The 21,950-nt window shown below is 33.4% G+C and overlaps 1 protein-coding gene across 6 annotated transcripts in view; it reads left to right on the top strand.

The window, feature by feature from the left end:
* ADGRL3 (adhesion G protein-coupled receptor L3) overlaps positions 1-21,950 on the top strand; it is a 563,136-nt gene that overhangs the window by 78,766 nt on the left and 462,420 nt on the right. For all 6 annotated transcript variants that reach the window (XM_068542874.1, XM_068542873.1, XM_068542871.1 and 3 more), the window contains one exon: positions 14,052-14,265. In XM_068542874.1, the coding sequence (XP_068398975.1) occupies positions 14,052-14,265 (214 nt within the window). The remainder of the gene's footprint in view (positions 1-14,051; positions 14,266-21,950) is intronic.

The raw sequence follows: 21,950 nt of genomic DNA, 5'->3' as shown, positions 1-21,950 counted from the left end.
AAATCATTATCAGTTCAGTAAACAAGATAATTAAAAAAAAAAACTTCCTCAAATATTAGGAACAGAATCCTGTTTGAATAATAGGGAAATGTATCAGCCATAGTCAACATTAAACAAGGATCTTGGAAATACTAGAGGATTCCAAGTGATAAATAAATATGAAACTAGATGATCAGCAGGATATAATTAAAATTCAATTCAATGACTCCAATATCATTGACAGGAAGATGTGTCAACTGTGGAAATAATTTTGGATTTATGTATTTTTAGTGATGGATTTGTTTCTTGGAGTTGGGCAAATTTCTAGGCATTAAAACGATTCTTTCACTAAAAACAACTTACATTTTACCTTGATGATAATTTGGAAACATTAAAATCTGTAAGATATCTTTGCTCCCATAAACTCTTTTAGAAATAGAGAGATTGGAAAATTCATATTAGATTAACTCAGTATATTATTTATTATTAATATTAGAAGGTTCCTCTATATTATTTATTAAAAGTTGCATACATCTTTTTTATAGCTGCATTCAAAGAATATGTATTACATTCTATGCCAGTTAAATCAAAGATCTGAAAATCTCTTTACAAATGTCAGCATTTTCTTGTTATCACATCTGTTTAAATATACTTATAAAGTGATATGGTTTGATTGAAGTGTGAAAAATAATGCAGTTTATCCCTTCATTCTTTTTTGGTATGAACCACAGAAAGCTAATTATGAGTGTAATCATCCTTTCTGCTCTCCCCTTCAACAGCTTATTGATTCAAGTAAATGTCTGTTTGTAATAATACATTTTCGAACGCTTCTTCCTCTACTAAGAGTTTGAGCAAGACTTAATGAAATAATTCATTTTGAATAACATTGAGCATTATAAGATTTTAAACTTGTGTTTTAGTAATTTTATAAACACTCTCATTAAAATCATTTTAGACACTCCCAGCTTTCTTGGGTAAACCACAGACATGCTGTTCAAACCTCAGTTGGTGAAGCTGTGTTGTTTTCTTTCATAGTGTCATATTTTGTTTTGTTTTGTTTTTCCATCATGGTCTTCATGATTATTTTGGGGTTATTTAATCATTTGTATATTTAATTGTTTTTAATGTTTATCCCCTGCCCCCATTTATGTTGTAAATTCCATAAGGTCATGAATCAATGTTTTATTGACCATTGAATACCCACAGCCTGGAACAGTGCTGGACACTTCCTTTAATGATCTATTTTTATTTGTTGAATGAATAGATGAAGTTAATCATTGATTAATATTTATTATTCAGGCATGTCAGAATATGTATTTCTCAACCATCATTTTGAAAACTGTTTTTTATTTCACAACTTGTTTTTTAATGATTTGAGGAAAAATCAGGGTAGATGTTTAGAACTTTGATTTTAATCTATTTCAAGAAACTTGCTGTGTGATCCTGAAAATGTATTATATAAAAACTTTCCATTAAATATTTTTGTAGGTGGGAAAATTTTAGTAACTTCAGTGGTATATTTTGTAGTTGAGCTGAACAAATAAAATAGAGTGCTGGACATGCCCTATGTCATTTCACGACAGTTTTCCCATGTATACAAATAATCCTGGGTATAGCCTTTATCACCTGTTTCCTGTGATTTTTTTAAATGTGGTTTTTGAAGTCAATTCATAAGGCTTTTTTTTTTTTTTTTTTTAGGCTTTTGAAACTTAAGTGTGTGAGGTGCTTTTCTGCCTTTCAGAATATTTTTGTTGTTTTTATTGTTGTTAGAAGAGAAAAATCTGTTTATTCAGAATCCTTCTGGTGGCTTTGCCTCACAGTTGGGGAAAGGTGAGAGTTCACTTCTGACCCAGCCCAACATATTTCACTTTCACTCAAAATATCTTCAATAGTGTCCAGAATTATCCGATGTGTGCTCAGGTTTTTTGTTTTGCCTAGGGTTTATAGTTTCATTTTGGCTAACTTTGTTCACATTCCTTTTTTTTGGCTGCGTTGGGTCTTCATTGCGAGCGGGCTTTCTCTAGTTGCGGTGAGTAGGGGCTACTCTTCGTTGCAATGTGTGAGCTTCTCATTGCTGAGGCTTCTCTTGTTGCGAAGCACAGGCTCTAGGCACGTGGTCTTCAGTAGTTGTGGCTCATGAGCTCTAGAGCACAGGCTCAGTAGTTGCGGCGCACGGGCTTAGTTGCTCCGCGGCATGTGGGATCTTCCCGGACCAGGGCTTGAACCCGTGTCCCCTGCATTGGCAGGAGGATTCTTAACCACTGGGCCACCAGGGAAGTCCCTTTTTTCACATTCTGACTGTTTATTTTTCCTATTTTGTAGGAAAAATTGTCATCAGTATTTATTAAAAAAAAAAACTACCTGGCTACTCTTCCTATCCTACAGTTTGCATATTTAGCAAGTATCTGGACTTTCCTAGGCTGAGAGATTTGGTTGGTTAATACATTCCTCATTTACCAATATCACCAAATAGAGATTCACTGTATTTAAAGCCAGGATTTACATTCAGTATTTAGTGTTTAGTTAACTTCTTAATGAAAATATATTTGTTTTAAAACAATGCTAATAAAAGTTTTCACTGGGAATAAAAAAAAGAATAAGCATTTCATTTTGCAAGCAGCATCGTCAGTTTGCAAACTTACTCCTAACAAATACATTCTAGTGGAATGAATGTTAACTTTTAGCTTCTGCAAACAGGTAGTAGGAAACTTTGGCTAGAAACCGTACCAATGTGGAGATGTGGATTTGGTCAGGGTCTTTATGATTAGATTTATTGTTCTAATCTCAGGTGCATTACACAGACACTAATGTTCAGCACTGACTGGGCGAGTTTATATATGTGAAAGCTGTTGTAAAGCTTGTGGATAAAGGATTTATAAACCCTGTTGTATATGTTTTTCAATATTGAAGATTACCAAAGAGGTTATTACAAGGTCTTTTCTTCAGAAGATTTACCCTGCTGAATTAGAAAATGTCTTAGCATTGCTTTCCTTAAGGATAAAACAAAACAAAAACTTTTAAGCCACTGAAAGCTCTTTATCCTTTCCAAGGAATATAGTGTGTTTGGGGGGAGAGAGGAGGGGACGAATGTAAGGTGCTGCTTGTGTATTTCTGAATGGCGTTTGCAGTGCAGTAGAGAGTTCATTCACTGTTTAGGAATTCCTTCCCTTCAAAATTAAATGTCATTTAGTCTTAACCTGAGACATCACTGTTTATTTAAAACTTGTATATATCCTTCTCTAAATTTACTGTATATTTCTTGTTAAAAATCTATGTGACTACAGATTTTCTCTGTTATATGACAAGAATAACATAAACTTTAAATTTGGCAATTTGCAATAAAGAAAATCATATATTTATATACTTCAGTAAAAGTATAATGACTACATTTGAGAATTAATGTCACATTTTAAAAGTAAAGTAGTGATTTTCCATCTTACTGCAGTAGATTTTCACACAAAGAAAAATTTCATATTAGTTTTTGTGATACAATATTAAAATGTATTAAAATGTTAGGAAAGAAATCTTAAAATTCGTAAAATAATAATATTATGCTGTTACGTTTTGTGCTATTAAAAGGCCCCTGTCAGACATAGTAAATGGAATATTTAACTTGCATTTCATATTTGGAAATAAGGCTTCATTTCATCAAAGGAATGGCAATCCATGAACTTTATATTATTGATAACTAGTGTGATATCCTCACATTGCCTTATGTATTTCCTGACAGAACTCCCCTTCCTTTGTTCTCTCTGTTTGTGTGACACACAAGGAGAGTCATTGCATCTTTTCTCTCACTTGTATGACTTTCTAGTTCATGCCTCACATTCTTAGCATTTTGGGCTAAACCATATTTTCCTGGTGTACACTAAATGGGGATGATAATATTGACAAGCTTTTATAGTTTGGAGTTTGAAATACAATGATACTTTTTTTTTTTTTTTTTTTTTTTTATTTATTTATGGCTGTGTTGGGTCTTCGTTTCTGTGCGAGGGCTTTCTCTAGTTGCGGCGAGTGGGGGCCACTCTTCATCGCGGTGCGCGGGCCTCTCACTGTCGCGGCCTCTCTTTTTGCAGAGCACAGGCTCCAGACGCGCAGGCTCAGTAGTTGTGGCTCACGGGCCTAGCTGCTCCGCGGCATGTGGGGATCTTCCCAGACCAGGGCTCGAACCCGTGTCCTCTGCAGTGGCAGGCAGATTCTCAACCACTGCGCCACCAGGGAAGCCCAATACTTTTTTTAAAATTAATTTTTATTGGAGTATAGTTGCTTTGCAATGTTGTGTTAGTTTCTACTGTACAGCAAAATGAATCAGCTATACATATACATATATTCCCTCTTTTTGGATTTCCTTCCCATTTAGATCACCGTCATGCATTCAGTAGAGTTCCCTGTGCTACACAGTATGTTCTCATTAGCAATGATACTTTAAAAAAAATAAAATGATACTTTTAAAATTAAAACACCCAATATGTATTAGCAGTTACCATCATCATATCGCCTTTTGTCTCATCAATTTCCAGACTCTGTTATCTTTCTCCTAATCTGTTTGAATAATTATTGGTTAGTGCTTTTTAAGATTAATTTCATTAATATTATTATTACATTATTCTTTTATGCTGTAATCTTCCACTACCCTATATAATTTGGGCTATATTCTGAATCTAATTTGAAGCCTGTTTCTGATTTGACTGCTGTTTAGTTCTGTCTGCCATCTACTCCCAAATCTCTTGTGAATATAACTGCTTTTCCCCATACTTATTGAGATATAATTGACATAGAATATTGTGTTTGTTTAAGGTGTACAACGTGTTGATTTGATACCCATGTATGTTGTAAAATGATTACCACATTAGAAGTAATTCACACCTTCATCACCTCACATAATTGCCATTTATTTTTTTGTGTTGGGAACATTTAAGGTCTACCCTCTTAGTAACTTTCAAGTATATAATACAGTTTTGTTAACTATAATCACCATGCTGTACATTAGATGTTCAGAACTTATCCATATTTCAACTACTGGAAATTTAAACCCTTTGACCAACATCTCCCCATTTCCCTTAACCCCCAACCCCCAGAAACCACTATTTTGTTTTCTGTTTCTATGAGTTTGGCTATTTTAGATTCCATATATAAGTGGTATCATACAGTATTTGTCTTTCTCTGGTCTGACTTACCTTACTTAGCATAATTTCCTGAAGGTTCATCATTGTTTGTTACAGATGGCAGGATTTCCTTCTTTCACATGACTGAATAATATTCCATTGTATGTATATACCACATCTGCTCTATCCATTTATCCATCGATGGATACTTAGGTTGTTTGCATATCTTGGCTATTGACAGTAGTGCTGTAATGAACAAGGGGGTACAGATATCTCTTTGAGATCCTCACTCAAAATGCTGAATATAGCTCTCTTTGCTCAGAATTTCTGCCTGGAATATTTTGTTATCTTTTCTCCTATATTCATATATTATTTCATCTTTAAAGGACATCTCAAGTTTGCTTCCTTCAAGAAATCTGTCTTAAGAAACCAAACAAATGTATCGCTTCATTACTTTGTAATCTGTTTCACATTTTCATTGTACTTTATGATGATTAAACCTTATATAGGTTGTGCATTCTCTCTACAACTCTAAGATTCTAGAGTGAAATGGAGACACTTAGGAAGACTCTCAGTACTTTTGCTCTGGATCATCTGTCCATCTGCTCTCCCCTGCTGTGAACTTTCACCCATCTGATCTTGTTGTCATTATTCTGTAATCTTTTGGTTTTAGTAATCATGGATACTGTCTTTTGGCTTTGGGGGTTTTGCTACACTCACATTATTAGGGTTCTCTAGATTGTTTTCCAATTATATTCATGGGATGAAATTTCTAAACTGTCAAATTTCACATATCACAGTTATCTATATTATCTATATCTATCTATCTATCTATCTAGATCAATATAAAGAGATTTATTATGAGGGGTTGACTCACACAATTATGAAGACTGAGAAGTCCCATGATTTGCTGTTTGCAAGCTGGCAGCCCAGGAAAACCAGTGATGTAGTTCCAACCCGTACTCAAAAACCTGGAAGTCAGAGGGCCACTGGTGTAGGCTCTGGCCTATGTCTGAAGGCCTGAGAACAAGGAGTACCAATGTTAGAGGGCAGAAGATCGTTACCCCAGCTCAAGCAGAGAGAAAATTTACACTTCCTCTGCCTTTTTGTTGTATTCAGGCCCTCACCAGACCACCTTAAATTGGTGAGGGTGATCTCTGTTAGTCTACAGAATCAAATGCTAATCTTTCTTAATCTTTTCTAGAGATGCCCTCAGAGAGATGCTGAAAAATAATGGTTTAGCAGCTACCTGGGCATCCCTTAGCCCAGTCACAATGACATAAAATTAACCATCACACACGAATGTTTATCATTTTCTTGATTTCATATGATACCTCTGAAGCTCCTTCTGCCAGACTTTTGGAATCCCATTCTGTATAGGACCACTCCTAGGCCTGAGCTAATCACCAATGTGGATGGAGAATTTAAACAATATCCATGTCTTGTGTTTAATAACTCCCAGCAGCCACATTGTAACTGATAAATATACATTTAGAGTTGAATTGGCATATCTTTTAAAATTTCTTTTGAATTCTATAATTATTTTTACTGGATTCTTGTTTATCTTGAAATTATAATTTTACTCTTAAGAACACTTTGAACAGCCAGTTTGGTGTTTTTGACATTTAGGAAAAGGCTGGGATAATAGCGATATGTGAAGTTTGACTCAGTTTTAGAAATTTTGTCCCTCATGAATATAATTGGAAGACAATGTAGAATATAATTTTATGAAGTGTTGAAAACTTATAACAAGTAGATATGAGTTCATTTATTCAAACACTTGCTACATTTTTTAGGCAACCTCCATGTGGATAATGTCACTTAAAGGTCACCATTTTGTATATATATCCTCAAAAAGAATGATTAATGTTACCCTCATGCTGAAGCTCCATAAGTCAGAACGACAGCTTTACAGTAATTGTTTTATGATATTCCTCTCATTAGGACACTTTTTTCCTGTAATTTCAGAAATTCTAAATTTCATGCTTTTCTTTTTGACCTCAGAACATAATTGCCTATGGTTATTTCTTTCTGGTGTCAATTTTAATTGTCACTGTGTTACATTTAATTAAATACTAAAGTATTTAAATTATATGTATTTTTTGTTGAAATAGACTTTTGAAATTCAGTATATTAGATGCTTACTGGTAGTAGATGTACTTTTATAGAAAGTAGATGATAGTTTGATATTTCACTGGGTTTCCAATGTTATTTTTGCTGCCGAACATTTCAGACTAGATTTTCAGAGCACGTTTTTTAAAATTTGGATAAGTGTGTTGGCATGTAAAACCGCACAGAGAAAATACGTATATTTAAGAAAATTATGTCATAGGTTCTGCTGAAACTTAAAATTGGGAATATTTGCTTTTTGGCAACATTTAAGTAATGAAGAATTTTTAAAAGGCATTGCCAATAATTTATTATAGGCAGTAACCCACTTCCAGATATGTAAGTGTCCTTCTCTATAATTAAGAAACGCCTTTAAAATCATTAGCCTTGACTTACAAATAGTTTAATTTACTTTTTTCTCATAAGGAACCAGATCTATTTTCTTTTTATTTTAAAGTTTTCAAAAGAGCCATTTTTTCCCCTTCTTATGATCATTGGGATACAGGGGGCAAAAAAAAACTTAACACCTATTAGTAATCTGTTTTTAGTGCTGAAACTGGTTTATTTATGTATTATATATAATGCATAATATAAAATATGTGTATAATAAATTATATATATATATATATGAAATGTTATATTTTTTAAATTAATGGCCCAAACTATGTTTAAGCAAAGGATGGTAATATTAGACTATCTGTGTGGGTCATTCATAGTATTTTTCTTTTATTGATTTGGTAATTCTTCAGTGTCGTCCAACAGTTTCAATGTCCACTCTTTAAACATTCCTTCAGAATTGATTTGCACTATATTAGTAATATATAGCCCAAAGCTTAGTGGCTTAAAACAGTAAATGTTTATTACCTTCTGCGGTTTCTTTAGGTTAGGAATCTGGGAATAGTTTACTTTGCTGGTTCTGGCTCCAGGTCTCTCATAGGGTTGTAGTTACCCAAAGGAAGGGTTTCTTGTGGCTGGAGGGTCAGCCTCCAAGATGCCTCACTTGCCTGCCTTGCAAGTTCATTCTGGCTGTCAGCATAGTGTTCAGTTCCTTTTCTGGACCTCTCCTTGGGGCTGCTTGAATGTGCTCAAGATTTGGTGACCGGCTTTGTATAAAGTGAGTGATTCAAGAGAGGTTAAAGCTGCAATGTCTTGTTAATGAACTACTCTTGGAAATCACACACTTTTACCAGGCTGTGTCCATTAGAAGTGAGTCACTAAGTAAAGCCCACATTCAAGAGGAAAGGGAAAAAAAATGGAGAAGTAGCAAAGAATTATGAATGTATTTTAAAACTGCCACGTGGACATGTTAAATAAAATCTTTCTCCCTCTATGGGTTATCTTATCTACTGCTCTGGTTTGAGTACTACCTTACAATTCTCAAATTTATAAAGATCTCTCTTCTAAATCACTGACCTGTATTCAACTTCCTACTAGATTTTGTTCATGGCACTACAATCTAATCACTTGCTTATGCCAGAAACCTGGTAGTCATCCTTGTACCCTCACTTTTACCCTTCATGTTCAACCAATCATCAAATCATGTAATTTTTTTTGTCCCTAAACATAAGTCAAATATGTTCTCTGTCATTACCCATTTAAAGCAACTGTTTTATCTTTATTGCTACAAAATAGCCTTTTCATTTGCATCTTCTTATCTATGCTTAAAATTTTTTCTTAGTAAATTTAATTTTACTTAATACATGGGATTTGGGGTAAACAAAGTATAAAAGTAAGGAAATGAAAAATAAATAAAAATATAAGCTGTATTGCTAATAGTTTTTAATATCACAACAAACACACACATAGGGCAGGCTGAAGATTTTAGTTTCTGCCTAATGGAGAATAGACTGCACCATATATTTTTGAGTGGATCATTGAATATGTAGAACAATCCATGGAAAAACCAGATTTGAACAGTGCATTAAAGGCTTGGCCCGGGGAGAGATATATATAAGTACTTGATTCATCTGTCCTGAAACTAAGTAGTAGTGGCAGGCATATTGTCCATTTAGTGAAAATCTAAATGAAAATCTTCCTTAAATACATACATGGTGCTTTTCTCTATGTTTTATATATATATATATGTCCAGCAACTAAGTAGTACACTCTTCTACATTTCTTCAGTGGCTACTGATACTCCACCGTCTGCATTTATTCTCCTCTACATCTACCCTCTTCAGCTACTTAATGTTATTACCATGGTTTTAGCCTATAGTCTACTCATCCATTCTAGACCCATGAACCCAAATGAAAATTAAACGTTCCTGAGTGTTATCCTGACACCTTAAATTCAACATGTTTAAAAACTTAATTAATTATACTGGGTTAATGCCCTCAACCAACTAACTGGCTGCTTACCTCTTAATATGTGTTTAGTCTTTTACTTATTGATATCCTTTGTCCTAACATCCTATGTCTCAAGTAGCACTCCCTTCTTTGAATGCTACCCTGTAAAGCCCTAGGGTCATCCTAGCAAATCTCTGACCCCTGTCCTTGAGTCCAGGAGGAATCAACTGACTCTTTGGTCATCAGCTTTTAGCACCCTGCTCCCGCCCTCACCCTGTCTTTAGACTGGTATCTTTAGTTATCATAACCCACATTCACCAAGAATTTAAAGCATTTTGAGTCAAAAGTCACCAAGCAGGATTGCAGTAGGAAAGCCCAAGAAGAGAGTAACCAAAAAACAAGAAGTTTTAACAACAGATTGGCTGAGGTCTCAGAAAAGGAAGAATAAGAGTGATTTGTGCAGAAACAAGTGAGCAAGAACCGGGAGCTAATTCTCCTGTTGTTTAATCCTTGGTCAGGAGCACTTTTAATTATAGGGATGTGTTCGACATGGAACTTGGGCAATTCCTGAGGTTCTGGACGTCGTTAGCAGAGAAGCTTAGTTTCATTTGCGTCCTCTTAGTCCCGTGGTCAGTGGGTAGTTCCAAAGTGCAGCATCTTAACAGAAGTCTACCAGATTTCACATCTGAACCTTTTCCAATTTATTCAGCCAATGTCTGTTACACACCTAATAGGTGACACTCTGTTCTTTGTTACAACAAATTAATTCATGGTATGAAAATGAGAAGGACCTCAAGAATATGCCATCTTTTCCCCGTATTATTTTTCCATAGCCACTTCACAGTTCCCAGTGCAATATTATCCTGATACAAAATACAATAGACTGTTTCACTGGCTAACTTGCATTGAATTGTTGACATTTTCCGTGTCTTAGTTTTTTCTCTGGTAACCAAAGTCTCTCCATTGTTAGCATGATAACTGAATGGTAAGAAAGACAAAACAACAACAACAAAAATCTTTTAACTTAAGCATATTTTTCCATTGGACTTTAGTTGCTGATTAAAGCATTTAGCAATGTAATTAAAATAATTTAAGTAGCTAATTAGATAATGTTATAGAATAGTTTCCAGTAATACATTCCTTTAAACAAAGCATCCATTATTCAGGAATGCAATTTATCACTGAGTTACTGATACTAATGCAATTATATGTTAAATGGAAGAAAGCATCCACAAATCAACCCTGGTACCCTGTAAAAATTTCCATATCTATAACTTTTGAATAATCCTTATAGGCTCAAAAGAGATACGTGGGAAATTTGCCCTCCACATTTTAGTTGACTTTGCCACTGTCTCGTTCTAAATCATGTTTTTGACAGTTAAGACCCAGATTAAAGCTATGTCTGTGTACGCGTTTTAGCAAAGTTGACTGATGAGTTTAATCAACCAAATTGTCCACTTAGTCAAACAATGCTTTGACTTTATTATTTGCTTATTTTTGTTTCTTTGTTAAATTAACTTGTTTTTTAACAATATGACTTAATTGGTTAGGTTAACAAAATATAGCAAGATCAACTCAATGTTTGGAAGCAGTTTCAATGTGATTTTTAAAAAATGGCTATACCAAAGTTAAGAAAAAAATTGTCTCAGCAAATGCTCAAAAGTTTACTGTAAAACATTCTGAAAAATTATGATTTCAAGAACATTTTATAAAAAAAGTAAGCAAAAAATTTCTATTATTCTATTTAAACTGATTGAAATTGTGAAACTGGATTCCCAAATTGGAACATTTTTATTGTTCAATGATTTTATTACTTAAAATGCTATATACAGTAATAAAAATGTCTTTTTCCATTAAAATAGAATCTGAGTATTAAAAAGGACTTCATGTTTAAACAGCCATCTAATTTCTAAATGATAGATAAATACATATATTTTAGGAACCATAGAAACACACATTTCAGAAATTCAGTCTCTATTGTGAGACTACCCTGTCAATATGTTGACTCAAGAACAAACTTTAAAAATATTGTTACCGGGCTTCCCTGGTGGCGCAGTGGTTAAGAATCTACCTGCCAATGCAGGGGACATGGGTTCGAGCCCTGGTCCGAGAAGATCCCACATGCTGCGGAGCAACTATGCCTGTGCGCCACAACTACTGAGCCTGCGCTCTAAAGCCCGTGCCCTTCAACAAGAGAAGCCACCGCAATGAGAAGCCTGTGCACCACAACGAAGAGTAGTCCCCGCTTACCACAACTAGAGAAAGCCCGCTTGCAGCAACAAAGACCCAATGCAGCCAAAAATAAAATAAATAAAATAAATTTATTAAAAAAAAATTATTACCACCAATCTCTGTGTTAACTCTCTTTGATCAGTGCTGTGGATGTGCTAGATTCATGTGTGTGTGTTTGCGTGTGTGTATCTGTCTGTCTGTGTTTGAGGGGGATTGAGGACAAAACAAGAAAGATGTTGAATGACAACCAGAATGGAATTAACTGTGCAGTGCAGCTTGAGTGACCTATTTGGCAGTTATGCGTGGGGTCTTTGGTACATGTATAGTTTTTCCAAAATGGTATAGAAACGGGGTAGAAATTAATGTCATTTTCTATTTTGAAATAATAGGTATGGTTTCATAAACCAAATCAATATTTTCTGTAGAGTTTCAAGTGAAAATATTTATAGTAATAAAATCTCTTTTTCCCTATTCCCACTCTTTTTACACTTTCTTGCTTCTCTCCTCCCTCCTTTGCTTTCCACATTTCATGCTTACTAAAAAAGCCATAAGAAAAGGTGAATGTATTTATTTAAATACATTTTTATGTATGTGCCAACATTAGTGAGTTAATCAACTATCAATGCAAATTTATAGCTGTCATGTATTCATCTCTATAATTAATTCTCTTATGTGAAAATCAACTTACTAGCTGGCTGGTAAAGAATTTAAGAATTTCATTTATGTGCTTTTAAAAGAAGACTTGTTGAGTTTTTACAATTAAACATTTGACTGTCTTCCAATAATGTACTGATTATATTCAGTCTTGGATTGTGAAACAGTTAAATCTGACGTGAAAAGGTAGACAGTTTGCTGTATAAAAATGAAATATCTATGTTCAGCAAACATATGAAACCAAACAACAAACTAGAAAAACATATTTGCCACAAGTATAAAGGACAACTTTTCAATTTTCTTCTATCCAAAGAACTTTTACAATAACAATGTATAATAAAAAAAAGATGAAGGGTCAAGAAACATATGGAAATATATTTAATTGTATAAAGTGGTGAAAATTAAGGATGTTATATCATTCTTTGTCTATCACATTGGCAAAATATAAACGAATTGGTAATGCGTAATTTTGAAGAGGAAAGTACTGCTGGTGTAAGTGTACATTTGTATTAAGCTTTTTGGACATCTAGTTGTTGATATTTGCCAAATTTCAAATATATTTATGCCTTCATCAATTTCATTTATTAACATATACCATAAAATATATTTGGATAGTTATATTTTTTCTAAAATATTATAGCCAAGGTACACAGGTAGGTTTATACTTCTTGCAGTATTATGACACAAAAACACTGGGATATTTCTTTTTTTTTGAATTTTTGAATTTTATTTTATTTATTTTTTTATACGCAGGTTCTTTTTAGTCATCCATTTTATACACATCAGTGTATACATGTCAATCATTTCTAAGTGCCCATTAACATAAGACCAATTAAATAATGTTTTATATGTATATGTAATGTAGCCATTAAAAATGAGGGATACAACATAGGAATGAAAAGATTTCCACCATATATTGTTAAATTAATAAGTAAAATAAATCAAGATATGAAACAATGTGTGTAGTGTGATACTACCCGATTAAAAGTTACTTAAGTAAAATTAAAAGAGGGATGGGAAGAAATATACAATGTTTGTTTTTTTTCTGTAGACAGTTCTAATAGAAAAGTCACCACATTGTTACCTGCTTACCTCTTGACATTGGGGGAAAGGTGTGGGAAGGGAGCTGAAGGAAAATTTAATTTGTCTCCTTACAAATATCTATTTTCTTAAAGAACATTCACTATTTCTATAATTAACTCAAAAAATATACTGATTATGTTATTACCTGAAACAATGAAACTGTTTCAAAATTGAAATAGATTATTTAAATAAGTATATATAAACTCAAGAGGAGTACGTTTTTTGTTGTTGTTGTTCATGGTTTCTATTAAAAAACAAAACAAATACACACAGTATTCCTGAGGTTAATCTGAGAATCTTGTTTTACAAACTGTATGATATTTCTGTATAGTCTTTACCTCACATACCAGCCAGTGTTTTAGAAAATCCAGAGTGCTTTGTTCCATTTATAAGAAAAATACCTGTGAGATAAGATTTCTAAGAAATAATTGTTATAGCTAGATTGTTAAAAATTCTGTCAAGTTACTGAAGTGAGAGATAGTCTACTTTTAGTTAAAATTATGAATTGTAACTGCTTTATTCCTTTATATTAGTATGTGAGAAATGGGTACTTTTCCTTTCTATGTAACAAAGATGACTTATTTTTCTTCCTCCTCCTGGTAGCTTTCAGCCGTGCCCCAATTCCAATGGCTGTGGTCCGCAGAGAGCTCTCCTGTGAGAGCTACCCCATAGAGCTCCGCTGTCCAGGAACAGATGTCATCATGATTGAAAGTGCCAACTATGGGAGGACTGATGACAAAATTTGTGACTCTGACCCTGCTCAGATGGAGAATATACGATGCTATCTGCCTGATGCCTATAAGATTATGTCTCAAAGGTATGATATTTCTAATATTCTTTGTGCATGTAATATAAACTGTCAACATGCATCTGTGTGACATATTGAGCATAGGTACACACAAAATTGTGTACTTTAGGATACTTTGAACTACTTTTTCAATATCAAACTATTCCCCATATCACTAAAATGCTAGTGCTAGAAATTGCAAATGGCATTTGGAAAATATTAGAATGTATTAGATTATTTTTTGTTTCATGTGTTCTAGTCTGTGTTCTCTAGAACTGAGTTCATTAGTTGAGAAACTAAATTTATTTTTCAGTTTTCATAAACAGAATTATGTAATTTTCTCCAGAAATTACAGAAAAATTATTTTACCGCTAACAATGATTTCCATTAGTGTGGGAAAAAGAGTAAAATTTAAATTCAGAGGCAATTTTATAACTATTAATCAAAATATAATAAAGACTATTGATTAATGATTATTTGGCCTTGGAAAACAATAAAAAATGTTACTTTGATATCTAATATATAAATTAATTTATTTAATACATTTAAACTATCTGAAATATTACCATAGTAAAATAATATAAAGTACCATAGCATATCACTGGATAAGTAAAAGAAAATCTTCAATTCTAAAGAGACTGGTCAATTAGAATCTATAGTATAGAAAGTTTATATTAAAATTTCTTGATAAATTAGTTAAATATTAAATATATCTCAAATATTTGTTCACTGTTATTATGATTTCTCAGAAATCAGTGACAGAGTCATTCATTTACGATAAGCCTTCATACTTTCTGACTACTTGCTCACAAAGTAATTTTTAAAAACTTAATCAATAAATGATTTACTTAGTAAATTTGTTTTTCATTAGGATTTCTACTTAGGCATTTCTTTCTTTTGTTTAAGGACTTCTTAAAATATGGGGGAAATCAAGCATATGTAAAAATAAATTGAATTATAAAAGCAAATACAGTGGATTTTAAGGATTATCTTTCTTGTACTTAAGAAAGCCTGCCTTATTTTTAACCTTCTTGATACTTAAAATTCTGATATCTACATTGATAGTCAATATTTTTATAAATTTCTGTCGTATAAATTATTCAAAGAAATTATCACATGCCAGGATTTTGATGATCAGAGCATCTGAGGTATACTTGAAGGATAGTGGTCTCTGGGCAAATCTGAGAGCTTTTATTTGTCTATTTCTAAAATGCTGGCTCATGCTAAGGTGAGTGTTAATGAGAATTCAAAACAAGAAGGAATACTCTTTTACCTAGATGATATTAGGTAGTATTCACTGAAGAGAAAGTGTTAGGCTCGTCCTTGAAAGGATTGCAGCGTTAGTGGAACCGGAAGAGACCAAAGTGATATGAGATATATAAGTGGATGAAAGCCAAAAAAGATCGTGGGAAACAGCTTCTCTTCAGTAACCCTTCACCCATCCTTTTCTGTCATGGCTTCACAAGCTTATTGGTGTCTGCTGTGCACAGCTTACTCTCTCTAGGCCCTCTTCCAAACGTGCCTGAAGCCAGCCCTCCACCATCATCCATCCCTATAGACCCAGTACACCTTGACAATTCGATGATAGACTAGCTTGGATGCTATTCCCTTGTCATTAAAAGCTCCGAATGGAGTCCTTCTTATAAATTGGACATAGATTCCATCTAAATGTGGGAAGTTTGAATATCATATGTAATGATATCTTCATGCCAGCTTTTTATGACAAATATTTTAAACATGTGGCATAACAGCCTTATTCTGCATAGAGTTGCCCATATTTTTTTAGGTGAAAAGGAATTTTGAACAAGCATGATATATATGTATATGAAGTACAGTGATTTATTGAGGTATAATATATATACTGAAAATTGCACACATGGTAAGTGTACAACTCAGTGAATTTTCACAAACCAAGCTTATCTAACAACAACCAAGTGAAGACAGAATGTTAAGGGTACCTCAGGCACCCCACCTTGTGCTTTGTACCAGCCATACTCCCCTCAACCAAGAATTGCTGCTATTGGGACTTTTATCATCTTAAGTTAGTTTTGCTTATTTTGTAATTTAAATAAATGGATTCATATAGTATATGCTTTTTGGTGTCTAGCTTCTGTCATTCAGTGTATTCAGTTTTAAATATAACTTTATTGAAGCATTTTTATATATCAAATTCACCCATTTCGAGTGTACAATGATTTTTTTTTTTTTAGTAAATTTACCAAGTGATACAATCATCACCATAAGTCAGTTTTAGATCATTTACATCACAACAGTAAGATTCTTCATGCCCATTGTTGTTAATCCTCATCTCCTTCTCCACCCCATGCAATGACTAGTCTATTTTCTGTCTTTGTGTCCATCCTTCATGCATTACTTTTTTAAGCTAAAACCTGAATATTTGAAGTCAAGTTAGATTTAGTGGGTGTTTCAGTGGGGATGTTATCAAAGAAATACTAGCAGTTATTCCTGGAGGCATGGACATAAATATGTTGCTTGCCTTTTGAATTATGTTAGAATCAAAGATCATTAATCTACACATTTAAAAAATACCCTCTTTAGAGTTTTCTATCAAGGAGAGATGTTAAATGTATAAAGTAGGAGTAATTTTTTTTCTGATTAAATGAGTGATTTAAGTTTTACTTTTAATCTTCCAGCACCATTTTAGCAATAGTACATTTTCACATGTCATAGTCACATCAAGAACATGCAAAAAAAAAAAAAAAAAAAAGAAAAAGAGGCAGGAGAGGGAGAATTGTTTCTCACCTTTCTGGAAAAGTTATGTTTCAGTTTATATCAGTATCATTGCAGGGGATTTTACAGTATACAAAAAGGCCTTTGTTTTTGTTGTGTTTAATCCTGGTGAAGTTAAGAACTCTTTCAATAGCAGTAGAAGAAGAAACGCCAGTGGCAGTTTTTGTATGTACATTGCTGAATAAATGTTCTGCAGTAACTGTATATAGACATGAGTTTTTCAATTTGAGTATTCTCCTTTGCTTCCTTGACAGAGTCATTACATCATATCTTGTATTTCTCTTATGAATTATAACAGATCAAAAACAATCCCGCATATCAGGGACTTTTCCATTGAATCCATATTCTAATGCAGTAAAATGAACAAAAGAACAGATAGGCCTAGAAACAGAAAGAAAAAAAGGAGGGAAGGAAATGAAGGAAGGAAGGAAGAAAAGTCCCATTCCCAAAGCCCAAATGTAGAGAATATGAAGAACCTGGAAAGTTTCTATCTGGAAGGCATTTATCTCTTCTTCTCTAATATCTTGTCCCATTTTGATTCTGAGAATACATATTTGATAATATTCTACTAAAATGCTTCCTAGTAATCTTTACTAATATTAATTTTGAATGAAATTATATGTTATGTATGTGTAGTTTGAAATTCAAAAAGTTAGTAAATGATTCAAGTATTTCAGGATAGCTTAGGATAAAAGTAAAAGGGAGTTGTGTTGGCTGTCTCTTACAGGTCTTGGGGAGTATTAACCCTTTGTGCAGCCGTTTTCTAAGCACTGTTCATGGAAACGTGGAATCCCTGAGTCCTTTCTTGGGATTCCACAGGGTCCAAACTATTTTCATAAAAATTCTGACATAAAATTTGCCATTTTCATTGTATTTGACATAGGCACTGATGGTGCAAAAGCAGTGGTAGGGAACTGTGGGCATCTTAGCAGGGATCAAGGCAGTAGCAACAGTGTACTTTTAAAAATATCTGTTATTTTAATTTCTAATATGATAAATATTGATAGCTATAACTCGTATAAACTGATAGTCTTTGAGAATCTTAATTATTTTGAGAGTTAAAAAGGTCATGAGACAAAAACTTAGGAAAATCGATGATTCATCAAACACAACTATTTTTTCATTTCTACTTATTGGCTGAAAATTAGTGATTTATGTTTTGTTTTCATTGTATTTACATTGCATAATACTCATTCTATTTGCTTTAAAATCATCTAGACATTTTCTATAAGTGCATTACTTTTGAAGGGAAGAATATCTGCATATTATAGAGTAGCCCCTGCTAATACAGAATCAAATGAGAATTAGACTCATTGCCTGAAAATTACTAACATAATTTTCTGTTCAGACACTCATAATTTTCATAAAATTATGAAAACCTCCTTAAATTAAAAATAAAATGATTAAAACAATAGAAACTTAGAATAGCTAATTTTTAAATAAAAAGTACTAAACAGGTTAACTTTATGATTTTGTAGGAGGGGAGGGAGAGCCCTGCCATGGTATTATTCTAAACACAAATATGTTGGAAGAACTAAATTTATAAGTATGTATACTGGGAAAAATATTTTTCAGTTTAATGTATTGCTGATGTCAATTTTCTTTTTTAAAAAGAGTCAACCTTGTAAAGACAGAGTTTAAGAAGTTTTGGGCACTCTTTGTTTCCAGGCACTCTTTAAATTTTCTGAGTTCTTTTTAATTTAGCAATGTTAATGGTAATTCCAATGCTTGTAGCCATTAGTAAATGCATTGGCAAACAAACTAAACAAAATAAACCTAGAAAGGACCTAGAAATACAGGTAGAATGAGAATGATAGATTTACCTGGAATTTGCCCTGTTTCTCACAGATTTATAAAACATAAGAATCACTTTTTTTCATTCATGGTAAATGAAAATAATAATCGTTTCCCCACCTCTAGCTTTTTAGAAATTTTATACTCTGTGGTCACTATGTAGAACTTGACATCTTGTGTAAAGTGTTTAGAAGATATTATCAAGAGAAGAAAGGTAAGTAGTTTCTGAAAATTAGAGAATATAGGATAAAAACACTGAAGCAATTATCTTGAGTATAGCTTAAATCCAAATGGAAAAGAAGTAAGCAGATTATGAACATAAATTCTGTCACTGACTAATGGGATGTCACTGGACTCTGGAGGAAAATAATTTACAGTGATATGTAGCAGATATTCAGAATAAATACCTCAGTTTCTCTATCATTACAATGATTTTAAAGATTGCTGAGGATATTGGGGCAGTGGCTTTCGAAGTACTTTGCCTTTCAGTTTTCGTTTTACTGATGAGGAAGCTAAGTTACACAGTTAAGAAATTTACCTGAAATTACTTAACTTTCTGTATGATGGTGCAAACATACCTGCTCTCTTTGGGCACAAAGCCTGTGATTTTTTTACTGTGCTCTTTTTTCTTCTTCTAAGGCACTAAGAATACTTTTTTTTCTCTCTTTTTTTTTTTTTTTTTACACACACTGTATTTTATTTTTACAAGAGATAAATAGACTGACACCAAGCATTGTATATGGATGACCACAACAAAAGCAACAATGATTGCAATTACCAAACATGAAACACACTCATACTATGTCATAATATTGACATTCAGTCCAGTAATCCTCCACTGTAACAGCTCCTTTACTTTGCAGTGAAAATTGATTTGTATATTCTTTGCCTCTGAGTCCTTGTGGGATTTTTTTTTTTTAACTCAGACAGAAAGTCACAAAAATTATACTCATCCTCATCAGTTCACTCAGTCCCATGTAATTAATTTTTTTTTCATCTTGATCTTTTGTTAGCACTTTTATGAGTTCATCAGTTTTTCATTAGAGTTCTGAAAATGCTTATTCATTCAGTTCAGCAGTATAGTCAGTTACCAGAAACCTGTACTTGTCAGAGTCTTTTCCATGAATTTCTTGAAGATGAAACCCTTTTATAGGAACATATTTGCAAAAGCATCAGAGTACACCCAGAACTGTCTGTAAAAGACAAAAGACTTAAAAATGACCACAGTTAAAGATTTGATGAAAGTTCATAATAATGCAGTTGACAAGAAAATTAGTTATTTCTGAGATATACATTTTAAAGTAATAACTAGGAGTATTACTTATAACATTATACCAGAACATATAAGATTTTTAGAAATTTCATGTAATGTCTGAAACATTTATATTAACATATTTCCATACATATTTCCATACAAATACAAATATAAGATTTTTAGAAATTTCATGTAATGTCTGAAACATTTATGTTAACATATTTCCATACAAATAACCCAATGAAAGTTTAGTATTAGTTGTTTTGTTTGTTTGTTTTTTTATACTGCAGGTTCTTATTAGGCATCAATTTTATACACATCAGTGTATACATGTCAATCCCAATCGCCCAATTCAGCACACCACCATCCCCACCCCACCGCAGTTTTCCCCCCTTGGTGTCCATATGTCCATTCTCTACATCTGTGTCTCAACTTCTGCCCTGCAAACTGGCTCATCTGTACCATTTTTCTAGGTTCCACATACATGCATTAATATACGATATTTGTTTTTCTCTTTCTGACTTACTTCACTCTGTATGACAGTCTCTAGATCCATCCACGTCTCAACAAATGACTCAATTTCGTTCCTTTTTATGGCTGAGTAATATTCCATTGTATATATGTACCACAACTTCTTTATCCATTCGTCTGTTGATGGGCATTTAGGTTGCTTCCATGACCTGGCTATTGTAAATAGTGCTGCAATGAACATTCGGGTGCATGTGTCTTTTTGAATTACGGTTTTCTCTGGGTATATGCCCAGTAGTGGGATTGCTGGGTCATATGGTAATTCTATTTTTAGTTTTTTAAGGAACCTCCATATTGTTCTCCATAGTGGCTGTATCAATTTACATTCCCACCAACAGTGCAAGAGGGTTCCCTTTTCTCCACACCCTCTCCAGCATTTGTTGTTTGTAGATTTTCTGATGATGCCCATTCTAACAGGAGTGAGGTGATACCTCATTGTAGTTTTGATTTGCATTTCTCTAATAATTAGTGATGTTGAGCATCTTTTCATGTGCTTCATGGCCGTCTGTATGTCTTCTTTGGAGAAATGTCTATTTAGGTCTTCTGCCCATTTTTGGATTGGGGTGTTTGTTTCTTTAATATTGAGCTGAATGAGCTGTTTATATATTTTGGAGATTAATCCTTTGTCCATTGATTCATTTGCAAATATTTTCTCCCATTCTGAGGGTTGCCTTTTTGTCTTGTTTATGGTTTCCTTTGCTGTGCAAAAGCTTTGAAGTTTCATTAGGTCCCACTTGTTTATTTTTGTTTTTATTTCCATTACTCTAGGAGGTGGATCAAAAAAGATCTTGCTGTGATTGATGTCAAAGAGTGTTCTTCCTATGTTTTCCTCTAAGAGTTTTATAGTGTCCAGTCTTATATTTAGGTCTCTAATCCATCTTGAGTTTATTTTTGTGTATGGTGTTAGGGAGTATTCTAATTTCATTCTTTTACATGTAGCTGTCCAGTTTTCCCAGCACCACTTATTGAAGAGACTGTCTTTTCTCCATTGTATATCTTTGCCTCCTTTGTCATAGATTAGTTGACCATAGGTGCGTGGGTTAATCTCTGGGCTTTCTATCTTGTTCCATTGATCTATGTTTCTGTTTTTGTGCCAGTACCATATTGTCTTGATTACTGTAGCTTTGTAGTATAGTCTGAAGTCAGGGAGTCTGATTCCTCCAGCTCCGTTTTTTTCCCTCCAGACTGCTTTGGCTATTCGGGGTCTTTTGTGTCTCCATACAAATTTTAAGATGATTTGTTCTAGCTCCGTAAAAAATGCCATTGGTAATTTGATAGGGATTGCATTGAATCTGTAGATTGCTTTGGGTAGTATACTCATTTTCACAATGTTGATTTTTCCAATCCAAGAACATGGTATATCTCTCCATCTGTTGGTATCATCTTT

The sequence above is a fragment of the Eschrichtius robustus genome, chromosome 4, assembly GCF_028021215.1.
Source record: "Eschrichtius robustus isolate mEscRob2 chromosome 4, mEscRob2.pri, whole genome shotgun sequence".
NCBI classification, from domain to species: domain Eukaryota; kingdom Metazoa; phylum Chordata; class Mammalia; order Artiodactyla; family Eschrichtiidae; genus Eschrichtius; species Eschrichtius robustus.
Note: the sequence above shows the minus strand (reverse complement) of the source record. Positions and strands in the feature narration are given on the sequence as shown.